At 43.2% G+C, this 21962-nt stretch overlaps 1 protein-coding gene across 3 annotated transcripts in view; it reads right to left on the reverse strand.

The window, feature by feature from the left end:
- Positions 1-1107: 1107 nt before the first annotated feature.
- Positions 1108-21962, reverse strand: part of FAM120A (family with sequence similarity 120A) — a 47559-nt gene continuing 26704 nt past the window's right edge. For 2 of the 3 annotated variants that reach the window (XM_054280693.1, XM_054280692.1), the window contains exons 10-18: positions 21034-21208; positions 15216-15465; positions 14402-14516; positions 12638-12847; positions 11607-11790; positions 10617-10754; positions 9075-9216; positions 5196-5292; positions 1108-2728 (exon numbers count right to left, since the gene is read on the reverse strand). In XM_054280693.1, the coding sequence (XP_054136668.1) occupies positions 2417-2728; positions 5196-5292; positions 9075-9216; positions 10617-10754; positions 11607-11790; positions 12638-12847; positions 14402-14516; positions 15216-15465; positions 21034-21208 (1623 nt within the window). In that variant the 3' untranslated portion in view covers positions 1108-2416. The remainder of the gene's footprint in view (positions 2729-5195; positions 5293-9074; positions 9217-10616; positions 10755-11606; positions 11791-12637; positions 12848-14401; positions 14517-15215; positions 15466-21033; positions 21209-21962) is intronic. The other variant, XM_054280694.1, reaches the window with a different exon arrangement.

Here is a 21962-nt window from a genome sequence, read left to right on the forward strand (position 1 = left end):
GAAGCAGAAGTGGGAATGCTGTCAGAGCACAGAAGGGCTGGCATGGGGCGAGCCACACTGCACGGAGCAGGGAGGGCAGGGATGCCACCCCTCCCGCTGCTGCAGGAGAGACTGACTGCTGTCCCTTGTGGAAAACACAGCTGTGCTTCGGGGCAGGGGGAGCTGTGCCCACTGCTCACCCCAGGCTGTAGCTAACACAGCAAGCAGACAGGCACGGCAGGGGAGAAAGCCCCCCAGCTTACACCAAGGTGTAAATCTGCAGCTCCTCGTGTTCTGTCAGTTGGATCTTGTGTAACAGACTCACTGGATCCCAGCTCTGTAGAGGCATTGCCCACCACTCTCTCACTGCCCACCCCCAACAACCTCTGTGAGCACCTGCAGTTCTTTTCCTTTAAACAACTGCCCCGTTATTTCTGGCTCATTTGCATCTCTTCACCCATCTGACATTTAAGAGGGACCTCTAAAGGAGCTGCACACACCAGCAAGCCAGGGCATGACTCCAACCAGGTGTGGTGTCCCCCAGCAGCGAGTGAATCACAGAATCCCAGAATGGTTTGGGTTGGAAGGACCTTAATGCCCATCCAGTGCCACCCCTTCCAAGGGCAGGGACACCTCCCACTGTCCCAGGGTGCTCCAAGCCCTGTCCAACCTGGCCTTGGGCACTGCCAGGAATAGGGCAGCCACAACCAAAGGCCATGCTTCCCTTCTCTGCCTTTTAGGAGGACACCACAGATCCTGGCAACTCAACCACTTGACTTGGGCATAGGAAAAACTTTTATTTACATGTTAATTAAAAAAATACTTGACAAAAAAGGCATACAGTATTTTATACTAAAAGAATAAAGATTTTTATTAAGCACTGTAAGTTGCATTCAATAGCCTTCAAAGACACCACACCACAATCCATCTACAACCAGCCAAACCCAACAGTAGTTCATTCTTGCACAATCCATGAGTTGGGGCAGAACTCCCTTCAACTTACATTAAGATACCTACTTAGCTCTGGCGGGCAGGGAATGGGGAATTACACCTCATTTCTGATCACTAATGTGTGATGAAGAGCATCAGGAGAATTATATGAAAACGAATATAAAGAAATGATTCTGATTTTGAAGTACATTAAGTTTGGAAACACTAACAAAAACATCAAAATGATACAGGTATATTTGCTTATACTAAATTCTTGATGGGAAAGTTCTCAAGAACAAGCCATTTGTTTCCTGCTACAGAAGGGGGGTACTTTTTTTTTTGAAGATCAAAGCGTTTTTTTTTTGTTTTTCACAGAATTTCATATTTGCTAATATGAAGGCATAAAACAGCAACAGAGAACAATAATGCATACAGCAATGAGTACACCAGGGTAACGTTGATATTCAAAACGGCTAGATAATTTTTTTTTTTAAGTTTTAGAATAAATGCAACAGAGGTCAATAATCACAAAATTTTAAGGTTAGAGCAAGATCAGTCAATGACTAAACATAGTTAACATCTTTTATAGGACTATTACTGATTATTAGCTTTTTTTGTTTTGCAAATGGGCACAGTACTTGTAAGAATGGAAGAAAGAGGACAATAACATGCATAATATTAACTACACACTTTAAAAATCATGAACCATGCAGAAGTTTAGCTCAAATAGTAGTACTAATGGTCTACGTCTGATTCAAAACCACATAGTTCATTGATCACGGATGCATGGTATTAGTCACAAAAAGTTTCCTAACACATTGTGTTTGTTTTGAAAGGTCGTTTGCATCTTCTATGATTTCAAGTTTATCTCCGTTTAACTCGCTCGTAACATATGTATGATGTCTATTGAACTCAGCAGAACTGCAGTGTTACTGAGAATTGGTAGTTTCGAGAGTTTGCACATTTTTAACACAAAAGAACCACGGCAACGGTGATGAGATTTCAGAAAGAAAAAACTGTGGTTGTGCCTTTTTCCCCCCATAATCATGAAATCAAAGCCTTAAAGAAAGCTTTATTGTGACACAGTAATGCAAAATCAAATATAATGGCATACATATGGTGCCAAGTACTAAAAATTATAGTTTTAAGCTATATATACTTAAAGACTGCCAAAATTTGTTTTCTTTATATTTCAAAAAACAAAACTACAAGCTTTTGTCATAACCAGTTTAAACTTTATGTATACTTCATTTTAAGTGCGGGAGTCAAATGCTCTTCATTCTTTTTTTTTTTTTTTTGTTTTATTGTAGCATTTTGACTACAACTGGTTAAAACTAAAAAATGTGTTGTTTAAATCTCTGACATCAAAGAGGGATCCGAATTTCCAAAGTCCTCATTTTTCTCTTACGGAAAGGAAAAAATGTACGTAACTGTAGGCTCTCTTTCTTTCCAGATATTCCTAATCCTGACCCTTCCCAACATCCTTCACCCTCTATAAAAAATAAGTTTACTCTTCTTTTTTTAAGACAGTGGCCTCAAGAGCATCATCTTTATGGCAAACACTGTCTGCATTTAGTGCATTTAAATGAGGATTCGTATTGCACATTTTAGAGTCATTACTCAAGGCACTTTCAGACTGATTGGAAGCCCTGATGTCTCCTGTATTCCCATTCATCTGGGAAGCTGGTTTTTCCTCAGTCACAACTCCATTTTCAGCCAGGGATCCATCTGAAGACACAAGTGAGGATTTAGATTCCTCGGATTTTGACTTAAGTTCTTTGGCTACTTCTTCTGCTGAAGCAGCGTAAGGAGGTTTGCCCTAGTTGTTAAAAAAAGAAGAGAATTACTGAAGAACCAGTGCTAAAAATGTATATAAATGTACAGTCTGATATAAGGACACTACAACAGGCAGCATGCAGGGCACAGGGTCGTGAGTGAACACCAAATATTAGGCATTGCTGAAAGAAGTGGCCCACAAAATACATGGAGAGGATTTTCGGTGTTCCCCAGAGCCTTCTGATGCCCCTGGGGCAATGCTTTAGTTTTAACTTTGCTGTTGCCCTCCTTTACAACATCAGAGCTACATAAATGTCTGAAACACCAAAACTGAGAATCAATGTCCAGCTGCACTTTGCTCCTTAGTTCACGTGTGCTGTGGTTCAGTGGCAGGACTCTGTGTTACTCAAACACAAACACGACTGTTTCCAGCCAGCGTTTGGAGGAGTGCAGAAGCACCATGCACTATTCCCTGCACCAAGCTATATGCTTGCAAGATTAGGAAAGGCTTTCATAAAAAAGCATATAGTAAAATTGTACAAGACTGAGTACAGCCAAAAAAACTAGACTGATGCAGCATACAATTAGTTATGTATTTGTAATTAATCTTAGTGTTCCAGAAACATAATAGCCTTTAAACAAACCAAAATAAGCAGGTTAGGCTGCTAAGAAGCAGCACACTGGTCTGTCACATTGTTCACAAAGTCAAGTGCTAAGAAATGGCTTATGACAGGGATGCCTCAAACAGCAGCAAACAGCTCTGCAGTATAAAAACCTCCACTGTCACCTACTGGAACACCTGCAGGAAGCTGTTGAAGGGTTTTACAGAAGAACTTTGCAGGTGAGTCAGAACTGCTGTTCTCCAGCATTCTCATTATCCAGATAATCACAATTCTCAGTCCCATTGCACAGGTATGGGTGATCACTGTCACCGTGCCTCTTTACAGACATCCTTAAATTCAGCTTCCAAGACATGCTTTAGTTTCTTTCCAGAACAAGAGTGAAAAGTTTCATCTTGGGACAAACCAGAGCAGTCTGGTGTGTTGGATAAATCCAAAGAGATTGTTTTGGTCAGATTCCCAAGCTGAGGGGAGGAAGTGCCTCTGGCTGAGCCTGGTCCTGCACAAGCACTGCCTCAGTGAGGCACAGGGGCCACTGGCACCTCCCAGCCTCACCTGGCCCTCACAGTCCACTCACTGCATGGGAACTTTCCCAAGTTCTCCCTGCCATGTGCATTTTAAATAATCTTTTTTATCTTCCTATACAAGAAACATCCTACATGGCCCTGATGACCACAAAATGCAATGAGCTCAGGTCCATTGAGAATGCCACTTATCTTCTCCAGGCACAATTTTACACACAGGTCCTTGTGATCACAAGTATTTACCATCCAAATTACAGATCATTATTAGAAATGCAAATACCCAACCTTGATGGCACTTGTCAAGACACCTGCAGCTATTACCTGAACTATACTCCCATATGTACACCTGTAGTAAGCCTGGAGTATTTGGGAGCTTGTTTTCAGGACTTCCGTTATTTCAAAGCTTAAATCAGAAATTAGATGCTCTATTATTAACACAGTGGTTTCTCTTCTACTTAAAATGTAAAGTTTCAGATCCACAGGTACATTTGTAGACATATAGTCTGCATACACAGCAATTTAACAAGGAAGAGAAGTATTTGAATTTTTACACCTTTAAAACAGTCAGTTTTACTGGAAGTTAATAGTTCCTTCATTATCTACTGGAGAACATTCTTTTACTGTCTGACACCTGAAAACACCCCCCTACTCTCAGGTCTCTCTGACAAATGGCATGTCCATATGACATATTTATTGTGGAAGTTTTTCCAACTATTTACTACTCATTCATCCAAACTGCATAGCAGCCAGAACCATGGAAAAGGAAGAAAAACAGAACTCTGAAAGCAACTGACATGTCATACAGGTCAGCAGCGTGCCTCAGCTATATTTGAAGGATCCATGGAACAGACAGAAGTCATGATCCACGGACGCTTGGCAGGGTATCACCAGGAAGGAACCTGCATGCTCAGGAGGAAAGGCTGCTCCGCTATTCCCAAGTTTAGAGTGACCTTTTAGATCTGGAGCATGGCAGCAGCAAAGATCCTTCACTGCTACAAACTTTCCTTCATGAGTCTGGACCGTGGTCCCAGAAAAAAAATTGGGGAAGAGTGGGGGCAGGAACAGAACTGCTAATTTGTTTCAGCTTTGTATTTCTCCCATTTTCTAAATTTTCTTCTACTCCCATGGCTGGTTAGAGCTGTGTAGGCACAAGATTCATGTCAAAATACATTCTTCCACATCTGTCTGTAGAAGCAAAGTTTGCTTTAAGCGAGCTGTGACACAGCCTGTCCTGTCACCGCTGTGCGGCTCACAGCCTCCACGGGTCGCCAGAAGCACTTGGAGCTGTGACAGTGCTGCTGGTCTGGGTGCAGCCCAGCCCAGCCCGTCCCAGAGCGTGCTGCAGTCAGGCACATGGCTTCATTACCTGAATTGCTCCCTGGCTTTTATAACCTCGCCCATAGTACCTTCCACCTCTTCCAAAAGTTCGTATCACCGGAGTGGAGATAACTCCTCTAGGTCGCCTGCAGGGGTGGGATAAGGGGAGAAAATAAAACACTGATCAGTTTTCTTTACAACTGCTTTGCATTTAGTTTTGCCAGACTATTATTTCCCTAGCTTTACTGTCTAGTGCCTATCATCAACACATTTTGAAAGAGGAAAGATACCTAATTCGGAATTGTAGGGTTCTGCTGCTTGCAATTGTATCAAACCCGACAAACCTTTTGGGTCCGGAGCAATAAAATGTCTCTTTCTAGATTTCCTTTCAAAAGAAACAATAAATGATATTTTCAAGATTTGCAGAAACATTTTCCAAGTGTCAAATTATCCTCATGGCACTTTAAAACCAGAGCTCAAAATACTTTCACCATACAAAAATAGCATGAAAAGACATTTCCCTCATTAAGTAACAGCTCCCAACGTAAACACATGAGACAGGCTCTGATAAAAGAAAGTAAGGCAGAATTAAAAAGTTGTGTAGGTACAAAATTATCTAAGAAACTGAGGGAATAAATGAGCTTCACCTTTATCTGGCATGTGGCAATTGGTAAGTTGGGATGCCTTCCAATGGAGACTCCCAACTAAGACACATTAGGCAGTGGTTTTTGGTGTGATTCAGTACAGATTACATCAGATGAAACCAAACTTTCCCACCTTGGTCTCAGGCTGTGCCAGGGAAGGTGGCTTAGATTAGATATATTTGGAAAAATTTGTTCACAGAAAGGGTTGTCAAGCCCTGGTACAAGCAGCCCAGGGCAGTGCTGGAGTCATAATTTTGGAACTGTTCACAAAACACATGGATGTGGCACTTGGGGACACGGCTTAGGGGTGAGCATGGTGCTGGGTACTGGGTTGACAGCTGGACTTGATGATCTCAGAGGTCTTTTCCAACCGCAGCAATTCCAGGATTCAGCTACAATTGCTTTAACTCCATCAGCTGCAGAAACTGAATTTCCCAGTCATTATGTCAAGAACTCTTATATAAATGTTCTAAAAATTCCTTGCTTTCTCTACCAGAGATCCTGGATTGCTCTAGAAGCCTGGGAATGCCCTATGTTTGCTCTGGATGTGCTGCCTGGCAGTAGGAGGTGGTGGTGTGACCCCTGACTCCACTGGGGCTGGCTGTGTGCTGCTCAGGCCCCTGAGCTGAATGAAGCCCAGGGGAACTGGGCTGTGCCCCCCAGTCTCCTCTCATATGCTGTGAATTCCCACACTGGGCACTAAGAGATCAAATTCTGGGGTTTAGAAGTGACAGCAGAGAATGAACAGAGGAGCTGTGGTTTGCACGTGAGTCCCTCTCACTGTGTTCCCTCCTTGCCAACCCCACTGGCTCTCTTTTTACAAGGACAAAGCATGTCCTTCAAGGAGCTGTAAAACTTCTCCTGCCCAGAAAATCACACTAAATCCACTGCTGGATCGAGGCTAATGCAAAGCAGCTGGTACAATTTTACACAAGAAGAACAACATCTGAACTCAGCATTGCAGAGACATGAGGCAATGGGGTGGGTGAACAAGCCTGACTCAATCCCCTCTGCTGAAAGAGATAAAAATGGAATACAAGTGTGCAGAACTGGGCCATGAACTAAGACAACCTGCTGTGCTGTTTCCTAGTTGTGACCTTTGTAGGAAATTACCTCTGCCAATATGAACCTGCTGTTAAAGCACTGGATCTCAGGGCAAGGCTCTGCCCCCAGAGGGTGCTGGCAGTGCCCAGGCTCCCCAGGGAATGGGCACGGCCCCGAGGCTGCCAGAGCCTTTGGCCAGGGATGGCCAGGGTGGGATTGTTGGGGGGTCTGTGCAGGGCCAGGGGTTGGACTCCATGATCCTTGTGGCTCCTTTCTAACTCAAAATATTTCTATGGTTCTGTCTTTAGGCAGAACCCTTAACATGATCATATTTTCCTATTGGTTCTACTTTAGCACCAACTGACCAAACAGGAAAGCTGCCTGCAGTCATTCTACCTCTGGCCTATTCTAGTAACTCTGCATGTGACCAATGCCCTATCAGTGCTGATCTGATGGAGAGAGGAAGATCTGGCATTGACAATTTTCCTGTTTCTTTGGGGTGACAATCTGCACCAAACCATACTGCCTTAAGACAGTACCTCCAACAAAAAGAAACTTCAGGCATTTTATCTCAAATTGAAATCTACTACTGAAAAATGGTATTTCTCTGTCATAAAGGTACTGGCAGGAGCAGCAACACCCTTTCAGTGATCTGTTCACTTCCCAGATAAGGAGGGTTCTCAGTTCCTGGCTGCTGATGCTCTGTGTGAATCCAGGTATTTCCCCCTTCAGGAGATGGAGGAACTGCTGTCCTGTATGGATGTAACTGAGCTCTGAGCCCCAGGCTGCCCACAGACCCTGGCTTTGGCAGGATGGCAGGACACACAGTGCACATCACTGGGAGAAGCCACCAGCTTCTGTTCATGTATCCTCATGAAGAGCAGAACAAATGATCATACAAGAACCTCGTTTCAGTGGTGAAAAAGGTTATTTTGTCCCCCGGTACCCAAGCAAACCTCATTCCTCCCCACCTTTATTCACTCCCCCTCTCTCCAGATGCTGCTCTGGACCAGTGCAGGGCTCCCAAACCTGCCCCCACACCCACCCAGGCACCTGACAACTGTCTGAAACACCTAAAACAACACTCAATGCTTCTGTTTTGGCAGCTGGATCTCATTCTTGAGAACTGGGCAGTCCTAGCTAAATGAGGTCCCCTCAAAAGATCAGCTCTGCAGCCAGTGAACCTGCTCACATTTGTTCCCACAGCTCCTGCCTCTCCCTGGCCCCACAGCAGCTCCAATTCTCCCAGGGCTTCAGATTAACCCAGCTCCTCACTCAGCCCAACATGACATGCATTCCAACAGCTCTGGCTGACTCCAGCATGAAGCTCCATAGTGCACACTGGAGTAAATGAACAGAGAGATGAAATTCATGAGGTGCAGTCTTTCACACTGCTGCTCCCTAGCTACAGGTGGCAATAAATCCATCAGCTTTACTGCACTAATACAGACAGACACAATGCACAGTCCTTTAGGATTGTCTCCTGTAATAGACACAACCTTAACAAAAGATAAAGAGAGTTCTGTAAGGCACAGAACCAGCAAGCCTATGGAAAAAATACCATCTTAAAAGTAACAAACTAGATATTTTTGTAACAAAGTACTTGAGTTTCAGACATGCTGTGCACCTATAACTTCAGCTGTAGTGAAATGAAGTGGAAGAGCTAAAGAAATTAATATTCTTTTAAGCACACTTCCATCATGAGAACTGTAACAGAGAACTATTAAACTCAGAAATGTCCTTCAAGTGTTTTCTGCTTCACAGGATTACATAATGTAGTTGTTAAAACTGTTATCATGCTTCTTGATAAATGTCCTTCCACAAAAAGGAAAGGTGTTTAATGTAATGCATCTACTGGTTTCATGGAAAAGTCCCAAAGTCATTTCCTCACTCAAAAGCAACCTCTATGTTTGTGTGTGTGTATATATATATATATATTTCAGATTGAGTATGAATTTTATTTGCACATAAAAATGCTTACTGTGTTTGTGTGTGTGTGTATATATATATATATATATATTTCAGATTGAGTATGAATTTTATTTGCACACAAAAATGCTTATACCTATAACTGGTGAAAAGCATCTTAAAAGGAATTCTTGAATATGCAGTGGGTATAATTCACCCTATGTGTCCTAAAGTGTGTCATATGCAATCTCTACTGCTTCCAGCTTCTGTTTTCCTTGCTTCCCCAGTGATTAAACCCCAGGTGAGCAGCACATCCCCAGGCTGGCACTTACCCTCTGGCTGGTCCTCCCACGGACACCACCTGCAGAGGAAATGGCCCTCTACCCCCTCGTCCACGTCTGCTTCCAGCCCAATGGCCGACTACAGTGCCGGCAATTTCAAGTTTCCCTCCCTGAGAAGGAATAGGTTGGACTCCTGCACATAAAAGCAAAACCAAACTTTGATCTTCACAATCATCACAGTAAAGTTCCAAACGAATGGAAAGCTGGTCTGCCCATATTTCACCACCCCATTTCCTCTAGGGATACTGTGAGGTTATTGCTCATTTTGCAGTATTCCACAAGTGTTAGAACTCCAAGAGCCTGTTTCCCCCACCCTTTTTTAAAAATAGATATGAATTCTGAAAAGAAAAATTGTCTGACATGAATGCTTCCGTTTCAGTAATTGAAAATATACTTGAGATAAGCCTCAAGAAACCAGGGGAGTTTTACAAGCTGGCTGAAGACTGTTTTTTTTCCTGCATTCTTGAAGAAGAAGGAATTCTTGCAGGTTCAAGGCACTTTTTAGCCAACAGCAAGTGTCAGCATAGATCACACAGATTATATTGGCAATAAAGAACTTACTAGGCTGGACAAGCTGTACTAACACTAAGTTGCTATAAAAATGTACCATTCAAACAGATCTGGTTTAAAAGGTGTGTTTATCATTTCCCCTCAAAGAAGGCAGCTGAAGTTACAGTTGTCTAAGATGCAACTACATCTTCTGTTCAAGTTGCTCATGTCTTTATACTAAATCAGCTCTGGGGCATAACATGTATTTCAAGAAATCCAGGTATGTGAACTGAGCAAGATGTTACTGGTAAGACCATCAGCACCGAAAGGGTTACAAACCACAGCATTTATGCAGCCATAATTAGTCTCCAAATGTTATAGGCTGGGAACTACACTACTGCTTACATCCAGAAGGTTCCTACTTCCCTGTGCAAGTCCTTCAGCTCCAAATGCAGATGGTATGCAGGGCCAGAGTTATCCATACATGAAGCACTAGAGGTATGATTGCTCTTAGAATAAAAGCTCAGAGGCCAGAAACAACAGCTAAATATGTGGGAAAAATGTACCCTCAACAAGCTTCCATCATCTCACATACAGGAAGTAAGCAATGGGCACACAGGTAGGGAAGTAAATCCCACTCCTGTGTCCACACCAGCACTGATGCCAGCAAAGAAGGGCTCAGCAGTAATACCAAAGACAGTCATTTCTATGCTAGGTCTTTGCAAAAAGCTCAACTGTCCCCAGATTTTGGAAAATCCCTGTTAATACAGAGGCCAGTGGGTTACAGATGCCCTCTTGGCCAGTGGGAGACAGGCTGCCTGCCGGGTTTGGGCTCTCCTGTGTTTGGAAGAGGTTTCTGGCACGAGGAGCCTGGGGGCTTGCGGCAGGGATGGGAGCAGAGCGGACAGCAGCCGGGCAGGCTCTAGAGAGGGAAGCTGAGACAGTTAAGGAGACAGGGAGTCAGAAGGAAAGCCTCAGACCAACCCGTACAGTGGAGGAAGCCGTTGCCAGAAGCTCTAAGAAAAGGGGTTTGGGTATAATTACCGCCCTGAAACTTGCTAGTCCTGTTGCTGTCATTGCCAGAGAAGGCTCCGGAGTGTCCTGCCGCTGCCGCCACCCGGAAGGCCCGGTAAGTGCCTGTGGCTACTGTTTCCCCATAAGGGCCTCCAAAGCCATAGACTCCTGTTAGACCCAGGGTAAAGAAAGACAGGGGAAAAGCTGTGAGGGGGCCAGGCAACTGGGAAAGCCCAGCAGAGAGGTTGCTGCCTCCTTCCACCCTTGCAGAGGCAGGCGGGAGGGCCGCGCTCCCGCAGGCAATACTGCAGCCCCGCCGAGGGAGCCCTGGCCAAAGGCATCCTGCTGTCCCAGCCAGCAGGGAGCTCTGACCCAAAGGGCAGGCCCTGGGGCTTGGGATGGGATCCCAACTTCTGTGGCATGGTAAAGGCTTGTGACAATTTTTTGGCAGTGAGCATTGGTAGCTACAGTCACGGCACCCCTGAAATGCCTGTGGCCAGTATCTTCACCTCTGGGCCTTGGTACGGAGAGATTTTGAGGAAGTGAGCAATTCTAGGAACAGCCTGCAATGTTTATGTCAGTATTTACACTTGAGGGTGCCAATGGCTATATGACTGCAGCAAAACACAGAGGAGTGGGGAGGGGAAAAGGTTGTCTTTAGCCCTGACAATTAAACTGTGTCTGATAATTTATAAATGTTTTGAACCAATTTACTGTGCAAATCAAAGTTTTTTCATATTGCCCAGTGTCAATCTATTCCTCTTTTTTCTACTTCTACAAAAACAGTAAAAATATTTTGATCTGGCACAGTTACTAAAATCCTGATGAAAATATGTAGCGATACAGCACATTCCATATCACTGGGCTAATAAAAGCAACCCCAAAACACAGTGGCAGGCACATGCCAACACAAGCCCACCACTTGCTTTTCTGTATTTTCCCTATGAAATTGAGCAGACCTATCAGCTTTGGGAATGTGCAAGGTATGGTGACGTGTGGCACCGCTGTCCCATCACTTACCAGCAAAGCCTCTCCCCCTGCCCTGAGGTGGTGGGACTGGCCCAAAGTGTCGAGGATACATAGAAGCTGGATAGAAAGGCATGGCAGGTGGAGGTGGGAAAGGGAGAGGATGGTTCTGCCTGGAGAAATTTAATCCTTCTAGGATGCTCTGACGCATCTTTTCAACCTTGGCTGCCTGCTCAGCCTAGGAATAAAGAGAAGGTCACAGAGGGACATTAAAATTCTTATTGCAATTGTATAAAGCTACATTTACACAACAAATTCAAAGGAAAACCCAAAATAATACAGAAGTAGAGAGAGAATCATCATCCTAGACCTGGACTGCAACCCAGAGTCCGTGTATACAGGCCTGGAGGGTTATAACCCTGAGAAGGGACCACAGCCACCATCAAAAGCAAACTTGGGATCAGCTTCCCTCAATTCACAAAAAAAGAAGGGATACAATTTCATATCTTTCAAAAAGTTAAAAACAAAAAAGTTTAGGTTGTTAAACAGAAACTCTTTTATCAGTTTCCTGGTTTTACAGGTAGATAGTAACTTCGCATGATTTGGATAACACAAAAAAGGCCTTCGTTCGTATTTTAAGAAATGTTTAAGATTGTAAGAAATGTGAAAAGATTTTGAGCTGAGGACCCCAGGAATGACTTCACAATCTGTCAAGTCAGTTAGAAAACACCAATTTTCTTTCACTACAAATCCAGTGCAGTTTAGTATTTTGGACAGTCTGACCCAAAAAGGTGGGACTTGAACAAATGAGCAGAGTTTCCAACTTGGCCATTCATCATATCAGTGTTTCCGTTTTCAGAGAGAAAAAAAAAAATCAAATTCAACTTGATGCCTCTTCTTCCAAATCTACCCAAATGCCATCCTACTCATCAAGAAATAAGGAACTAAACAGCAAAACCCACCCATTAGCCATTTTCCTCATATTTGCCTTTTAAAGCAGAGGTGACACACGTGGTAAATGACAAGCCAGGCCATGGAACCCTTGTGGACACATGGGACACTCCATCACCCTGCCAACTACACACCTGACCATCACAGAGGTCGATGAGCGGAACTTTCTCCCGGCTTGCTTTGATGAGCTTGGTCTGGAATAATTTCCCATCAAAATACATCCAGGGACAGCAGTGCTCCCATGGAATGGGCTGTCCGCAGGCGTCGTTGGCAAAAAGAGCCATGTCCACACCGCTCATAAAGAGAGCAGACAGCTGGATTCCACGGGGATCCAGATTCTCAATCTGTTTAAAACCACAGTAAATACAGTCAGATCGCAGTGAGATAGAATTCAAAGTTATTCCAATAGTTACATTCTTTTCAAAACTCTTGCAAACAGAGGGATTTTAAAAGGTCATCCAGACTTTCAGAGGTTTGAGCAGAAGAATGCACCAGAACCTCACACTTGTGCATGCAGAGCTGCCATCTTCAGAAAAGCTCTTGTCCCATCCACCTGCTCTGGAGACCAGAGATAAACAGAAACCCCAATTTTCTCAACACAAAGTGCAGGAAACTATTTCTAAAGACACTTACAGGAAATTAGCACTAGAAAACTTCATTCAAAATTTTATTCCAAATAATTAAGTGCTTCTTAGGTGTGTGGCAGAACATCTCAGGAATGAGCTCAACGCAAAATTCCATTTTTCTTCCCATGTAACACATTTCTTTCTCAACTCCTTTATCATGGATTTTCTATTAGCTTGATTCAAGATTTTGCTTTAAGAACACTTTAAGATTTCTTAATAACAAAGTAGTGTGTATGCACACAACAGCTTTATTTAGGATGTAGGATAGGGACACTAAGGTAGAACTAAACAGTGAATAATAGGTAGTGGTCAAAGCAAAAAGGATTTGCTTGCAGCAAGTGTATTTTTAGCTCTAGCATAAGAAAATATCACTACTGGTGTTCTCTGAAATACTTCTCAAAATATCAGCCCTTGCTTGGGAACATTTTCAAGACCTTGGTATTAAATTTTAAAATGAAACTCCATTACCACCTTCCTTATGCATAAGCAACCTTTAAGAGCCCAAAGACTCTCCTGCTCATTTTGCAGATACATGGCTGGGTTCAATCAATTTCAACTGCTCTTTATGTCTGACTTCACAAACTGCTTCCTGTGAGGACAGTAACAACCCTGAGGGAATTACTGCATCTTCCAGCTAACCAACATATCTTATGGAAGTAATCCACATTACTTTATGTATGATTAAAAAATTTTAAAAAAAATACTACTAAATCAAAATATTATCTGCTATTAGTGGCCTTTTGATTTGTGTTGGAATGGCAAGAATATTTTCTCTGGGAATTCCTTTCTTAGGTCTCTAAGAACAGTGATTTTCACACTGGAGTTTCTTCCCCTATGCATCAGATCTTAAGAGAGAAGTGAGACTTGGTGACTCTACAGTAGATACTTTTGCCAAAATCTATACACCTAGATATCATTTAGGCTATGGGCTCAACATCTCTGGAAGTGTTCCAGGCCAGGTTAGATGGGGCTTGGAGCAACTTGGGATAGTGGAAGGTGTCCCTGCCCATGTCAGGGAGTGGAATGAGATGGGCCTTATTTAAGGTCTCTCCCAACCCAACCCACACTGTGATTTTGATGCATTGTGTTGTGTTTGGAAAATGGACATTGCAGACCACTGCAGCCATCTCTGCAACACTTTAAGCTGCTATGACTAATATTTTGGAAAGTACAGGCTTTTAGTGAGGCACACACAGATCAGCCACTACAGTTAATTCCTGCATCAGCTGGAAACAAATCTCTCAAATTATCTAAGTCCTAGTTAAGAATTACCTTGAGTTCCTGAAGCTGGTCAGGTTCATAGAGCTTTGGAGACAACGCCTGGGCAAGGAAAGCATCGAGTTCCTGGCGGCGCAGAATGCGCACCCCCGGCCACTGCACCATGTACCTGCAGGGAAGCACAGCCCGTCAGTGCCCCGGCACAAACCACCAGGGCACACACAGGGTACACACACAGGGACATGGCACAGCACACAAACATGCTGGGCAGGGAAAAGAGCAGCTCTAAGATAACACTTGTTTTGCATACCAAGTAGCCTATAAGGAGAAACAGTGCTCAAAAGGCAAGATGAGGTCCAATAGAACCAAAGACAAATTTACATTTATCATTCTCAGAAATGGCTTAAATTTTACCATGTTTAAGATGCTTACCTTGGATTCTAAAAGAACCATAAGCTAATTGTCTTAAATAATTACCCCAAACGTAAGCATCTCCCAATTCATCTGTCAATTTTCAATGTGAAAATTAAATAGTTCAGGATTTTGGAACTTATGACATTTTCTGGAAGCTTTTGTTGTGCAACTTTACCCACAGAACCCTCTGAGGCCCCAAAAGTTGTTTATTTTTACTGAGCTGAAGTCTTGAGTACACTAAGGTAAAACTAATTGAAATGATAAAACCTCTTTGCAACACAAGACCTTTTTTATATTCCCCTCAATCCTTTAGAGACTGATAAAGAACTACACACATGCTTTTCTACAACCAAACCCGCTCCCCCAGTGAGGCTGCAAATATGAATTAGCACTTTCTAGAGATCCCAGAGTAAAACCTTTCCTGGGTTCTGACGGCCCTGGAGGTGACACTGACCTCAGCACACAGCAGAGCACCATAAGATGAGTGGGCACATTAGTTGGGTTGAGCATTGCTGGTGTGTCTGATCGCATACAGGCCAGGAACGCTCTCATACGTCGGTTCTTGTCTTCCACAGCTTTGCCCAGCCACAGCTTCTTCAGGTTTGGGCAGGTCCACTCCCTGAAGGCGAGGGCTTCCACCAGCTCAGGGGTCTGAGGAGATTTGCCTTTGTAAGCAGCCCATTCCTTAATTATCACCGGTGAAACTGCAGGATGGCAACAACAGAAAGAAATCAGCCTTAGTATTTCATATTCCAGCATTTATTTCAAACTTTACATGCAAGAGATTTTGACTGAAAAAGCATCACTGTGAGACTGCAGTAGTGTGCTGGATTACACTGCCAAACAGGTAATTTAAACCCTGCATGAAATACTTTTAATTGTGATCACTTACAAATTAGGTGTATACAGACATGCATACACCAGGAATGTCATGCTAATAATTTCAAATGAATATACAACATAGAGGGAATACACACATTTTTCTAAAACAAACAGCACAATTTCCCCTGGAAGTGTTCGATGCCAGGGTGGACAGGGCTTGAAAGAAACCTGATCTACTGGAATGTGTGGCTGCCCATAGCAGGATTGGAAATGGATGGTGCTTAAGGTCCCTTCCAATCTAAACCATTCTGTGATTTTAACTTAAAAGTGCAGTTTTCTACTTAAATATCTGTGTCATATCTGTCTGTGGTCATACTGTCACGTGTGACAACACTTGTGTACGATGAGAAACCTATTCCAGAGGGGGTCTTTTAAGAACAATATGATCATAGTGATTCTATTTGAATCATATTTAAACCTGGTATTATTATACTTGTCTGCAGCTGTTCAGCTACCGCAATGGAATGAGATCTCAAATATAGGCAAGTGTGGAGTTCTCCCTAAACATTTTACAAAACACTACTTTATATTAAGCCTTCCCATTTATTGCACTGCTTTCTATGAAGAGGTTAGTGGTTTTGTGCCTAATCTCCCTCTCATCTGCATCAGCACGAAGACAGTTCACTCTACATTGCTACTAAATCATCTCCATTCTTCTATTTGAAGACAACCAGAACAGAAGACAAGTTCAAGTCAAGGCTGAGACACTATACCTTTGGCCTTGAAGCAACCCGAGCCTGACACAGTTCACAGTGTGCCTGCACCCTGCCAACTCTGAGCCAGTTATGCAGTGTGGAAAGGTTCAAGGAACTTGTTAGTGCAGGTTCAGGTTACAGTCCAGGGGGATTCCCTGAGGGAGCCCAGACCTGTTCACTCTGCTGGAAATCCACTGGATACAGCCTGGGGAATACATCCCACTGGTGCCAGCACAGGCCTGACGGCTACAAAGCAATGGGGCAGCAACCTAATATGTGATTCTATAGCCAAGGGCAGGCAAACCACAGCAAAGGTGATGGTCAGGATTACAGAGCAAAGCTCCAGAACACCCCAAAGAGTTCTCCTGCTTTTCATGAATAAACCCAGCCCAGCATTACAGTTACTCTTCACAGAGCTCAGGGCAGTTTTACAAAATCACGCACAGCAACGCAAATAAACACTCTGACATATTTAGTTGGTCACCTCACTATAAAATCATGTTCTATTTTGGTTGCTTCCAGGTTTTATACACCACCACACTCTAAAGATGGGCTCTAACAGCCAGCCGAGCTACCCTGCCCTAGTGTACAGCTCATCTCTCTGGGTTTCTCTGCTTGCTTAGGCCCAGAACAGCAAATACAAATAAAAGTATGTCTTTTATGTCTGCTTTCAAACTGTTCTGTAATTGCTTTAGATATCAGAAGCAAAGCTGTACACACCACCAGTGTTTTTCCAGTGTTTCTTTCACTTACACTGAACACACTTCTCAAGCTTATAAGAATGGAATGTTTTATGTCTATGTTTTCTACCTTACGTTTCAACATTCAAATACGGTTCAAAGCTTTTAATCTGTGGATGAAAACTTCCACAGCCCTGTGACATGAAGGTCACAGGAAGAATACCTCAGCCTTTTATTCAGCCACATGCTACAAAGGTTACACTAGAGATGCACACTGCCTTCTATGTTGTGTTAAATAATAATACACAAGATCACTAGAATGGCTAGAGTGGGAACAGACCTTAAAGCCCACCTTGTTCCATCCCCCACTGTGGCAGGATGACCTGTGCTGGGCCTCACCACTCTCACAAGGAAGAATTTCTTCCCAATATTCCATAACTGCCCTCAGGAAGCAATTCCCCTTGTCCTGTCACTCCAAGCCCTTGTCCCAAGTCCACCTGCAGCTCTCTTGGAGTCCCTTTAGGTACTGGAAAGGGCTCCAATTCTTCCTGAAGCTTTGTCTTCTCCAGGATAAAGAGTCCTCCCAGAGTGTCTCCACAGCAGAAGTGTTCCAGCCCTCAGAACACCTTCATAGCCTTCTCTGGACTTGCTCCTGCAGATGCATGCCCTGTGCTGAGGACCCACAGCTGGGTGAAGGTAACCATGCTTCTTGTGCAAAGGTTTAACACAGAGATCAATCTAGTGGGCTGGAATAGAGTTTCCTCTCTGAGTGATGGGGATGAGGAATTGCAGCTGAATCCACTAACAAGCAACTCTAGCACTGTCCACCAAAAATTAGCATTTAACCTAACAGATGGATCCAGTACTTCTCCATATCCACTAATTTTTCCAGGGCGTTCCTTAAACCTTTGAAAAATCTCCACTGAGACTGCTGCCAAACTCCCTGCATCCTCAGCTGACAGAATCACGTATGGAGACTTCCACTGAGACATGAGCAGTGCCTACCCTGAAAGCTACACAGACTACTACTAGGATCAGCATGTAATGTACCATGGTGTATTACACTGTTTGCATACCAACCTCATCCTACTGCTCCTCAGCACGTTTGAATGCTCACTGAGGCCTAAGGCACCACACAATCTATGGACCTCTGCTTTCAACAGTGCCCTCATGACATGCTGAGGCTAATCCAAGCAGAGGGTCAGCATCAACCTGCACAACAGCAACCTGCTTAATGAACACCTGAGTGCCATTACAGACTCTGAAGGCACCAGCCATAGCACCTCAGCAGAGCTCTGGTTGCCAAGCTCCAGGTTCTGGTCTTATTCATTTACTGTGATTTTTAACCTTACAATCCTTCCTGACAGCACAGCTTGAGCTCAGCACACTTGATTTTGCACGAGGGCTACTGCCCAAGAGACACGGCTTTCCTCTTGGCTGAGTGATGCGTGATGGGAACAGCAGGTCACCTGGGGCTGGGCTCAAAGTAACAAACCCTGGGATCCAAGCAGGAGCTCTGCCAGCCTTTTGCCACTGAGCAGAGAGAGCAGATGGTTTCACTACACACATGGATTTATCCTGGACAATAACCTGGTCCAGGGCTCGACAAGCAGAGCAAGGGAGAGCCTTGGTTTCACCCCCTGGGAGGGAAGGGCAGCACGGGCAGCACCGTGCCCTTGGCAGCCAAACACAATGAGGCACTCTGTGACCCAGCAGCTCCTGTCCTCTGAGAGCACAGATGAGGCCATGTACACAGACACTCATCACTGAAGAACCCCACTGACTGCTGCTTCTGTTGTTTCTCACTGGCTTTTAAACTTCATACAAAAAATAATGATTTAAAAGTCAAGAAGCCATCCATTTCATGATAGATCCATTATCTTGCCATCTATATATTTAGTAGTAATCCTGATGTGTCAGTTTATTATGCATTTTTCCCAGCTTCCCATAACCCTCATGTACAATATCCTTGCCAATTATTCAGGAACTATTATTAAGTTGCCAGTGTTTGGTTTGTACAACAAAGATGACAAGATTTTAGGTATTAATATTCATTACCTCTCTACATAAATCTTAAGGATCATTTCCATTTCTTCAGAAACTAATTTATTGATTCTCTTAACATATCTTAATACCTAGATTTTCTTTTAATTGTCTTCATTACAGCATTTCATAACATACTCATTTCTGAGAGCAGCAAAACAATGTAGACACTGGAGGAGAATGAGCATCACCAGTTCATTATAGTCTGGGTGCTCAAAAAAGTTAGAGAAGGCTAATCAGTGCTTCAGACACTGTTCTCTCCTTAGGTCTTGCACAGACTGCCCAAGCCTTGTAAGAGAGCCAACCAAAATAAAGGCACTCCTGCACCAGAGCCGTTTCACACCCCATACCTGCACAGCAGCCCAAATCCATCTTTACTGGCACTGCCAGCTTTGCAGGAACTTTTGGGCATATGTTCAAATCGGCTTCTGCTTTTTTAAGAGCTTGGTCAGTCCTAAGCTAGAAGTAGGTCAGTAGCTGAATGCATCCTGCAGCAAGATTTGCCAGAGCTCTTGTAACTAAACTAAGTCAGCAGCAGTGTGCTTACCCTCCAGAGGTAAACTCTGGAAGCAGGATAAATGGAGAGAAAATAGAGATTATATAGGCTTCCCCAGTAGCCTACAGAGAACATTGGAGGTTTATGAGATTAACCTGAAGCACACCTCCAGCACACCTCCAGCACTCAGCCACTTCACCACAAGACAGCTGTAGTACGCTTTTCAGGACAGAATTCTCATGAGGATACATCATGACTGCAAATAAAATCACTGCTTTAATCCTGAAATGACCTTGTAACCCAAAATATCACCATGTTGTGTGAGTCTTAAGAAGTAAGAAGTTTGTGAGTAGGTGTGCTGAGGTATTATTCAAGCAGTAATACTAAATACTGTAATAGTAAATACTGATTCCCACAAAGTAACTGGCAAAGATAAACAGCTTTTCAAACATCATTGGGAGATTACCATCTTCACTACAAACGTACAAAAACATTCTCAATCCCAAATGGAAAGAGCAGAGGGCAGGGAATGAACATAAAGTTTACAACTGATAGTTATTTTTATCCTTTTACACATGAAGCCTGTGAATGATGATTTCATACATTCTGAGTATCTGATTCTTAAATTTACCATAGTGACAGGAGACTCCCACATTTAAATACTTGTGCTGCTGCTGCCTTGCACTGAATGCTTCAGCATTCCTGTAACCTTTATAAGCTGCTGCTGCTGCAAAGTTCAGTCATTTCCTTGTATGCATTCATTATAACAAAAACACTCTAGAACGAGGACTGAAATGACAGTAATTCCTGGAAACTGAAGACTTAAAAGACAACTTTCAGATTAATTAGAAGATTAACATCTGTATCTCCGAACAAATCAAAGGATCTTTTGACAAGGCGGTTTGCAGAAGTCTAGTCTGTCCTTACCCAGGGCTACCTTTGGTTACATTACACCCTGATTTCTGTGGCATTTAATTAAACTAGGTTTTTGTATGCCAATACCTGGAGGACACATGATACTTGCAAAGTTCCCTGAGGTACCTTCAGGGACACATTTGGGAAGCCAGGGCAAGTTAACCTGTGCACCTCTGATTTTTGAAAAAAGCAGGCAGATTTGTACATGTGCAGAGAATAGAAGTTTCCTAAAATCCAGTTCTGCCATACACAGAAATGACATCACAAGCTGACATCACTCACTGCAGGTCTGGCAGCAGCTTAAGCAAATGTTCAAAACCAAGCTTCAGAGCTTGCTTAGAAATAGCAACATTTATAACTCTTAAACTATGATAGGAAATAAACTTTCAAAGTAGCAACATCTTTTTCTCTTATCCACAGCATCCAACAGGCATGAAATTCCTCTGGCTTCAGCTACCTTGAGGGGATCTTAGCAACAATTTCCATTCACACCATGGTACAAGTGGCTCTGAAACCACAGCAAAGGGAAGAGGAATAAAGCATGGGTTGTGCAGTACGTACATTCTGGTGGAAGTCTGTTCTTTCTAAAAGCAAGCCTTTCAGTTTTCTTTCTGCTTTCTGCCAAACTAAACAGGACTCCGTAAACATACTGACGCACTGGCCTATACAGGAGAGCAGCAGGAGGCAAGTCTTTGTTGGCTTCATCTTCTATAGAAACGGCGATTTTGATTTCACCCTTTGGCATGAAAGAAAGCAGAGAAATATGACATGTTACAGTGAACAAGAAGCATTCAGGTATGCACAGCAACCCAATCCAACCCTAATACACGTCCAGCTAGTCAAGACAAATGTGGATCTCAGGGAAGGATTAGCCCAGCCTGCTTCATTTCCTCTGGGTTCTGTTGCTGTCCTCTTTTCCTTCTCCATCACACACATATTTGTCTAGACATGTGAGGATTAACTAAATATTGCTCTTTTAATACAGGCACTTGGAAAAACAGCACACATGGAAATAGAGCAAAGCGCTTTTAGACAGCCAAAGCACATGTGAAGCTGATCTAGATTTCAGGCAGTTATCTTAAAAAATACTCATGCGGTCTAAAAACACCAGTCTGACTTTTTGCTGCAGGATTTGAAACACTATTGGGGACTCACTGTAAAAAAACAATGCATGAGCACATGTGGCAAAAACCACCTACCTGGGAATTGCTACAATAAGGCTGGGTTTGAATTACTACAATAAGGCTAGGTTTCTACATCTATGTAAAAATTTAACATTTATACCTTTTAAGAAAAAAAAGCATGAAAGAACCTTCCAACATTTTCCCTCAAAACAGCGACACTGTTTTCTATAACTGCACATCCAAACATGTTAAGATATTCTTGGAAAATGACTGACTGCACTGTCCCCAAAAATCAACCTTTATTTTTAACACTGACAAGAAAACACTCCATTGTGCTACTTTCTCTTAAAAAAACCCCCTATTTAA

Source organism: Melozone crissalis, unplaced genomic scaffold (assembly GCF_028551555.1).
Source record: "Melozone crissalis strain CALT ecotype California unplaced genomic scaffold, PUWL_Pcris_2 ptg000029l_1, whole genome shotgun sequence".
NCBI classification, from domain to species: Eukaryota; Metazoa; Chordata; class Aves; order Passeriformes; family Passerellidae; genus Melozone; species Melozone crissalis.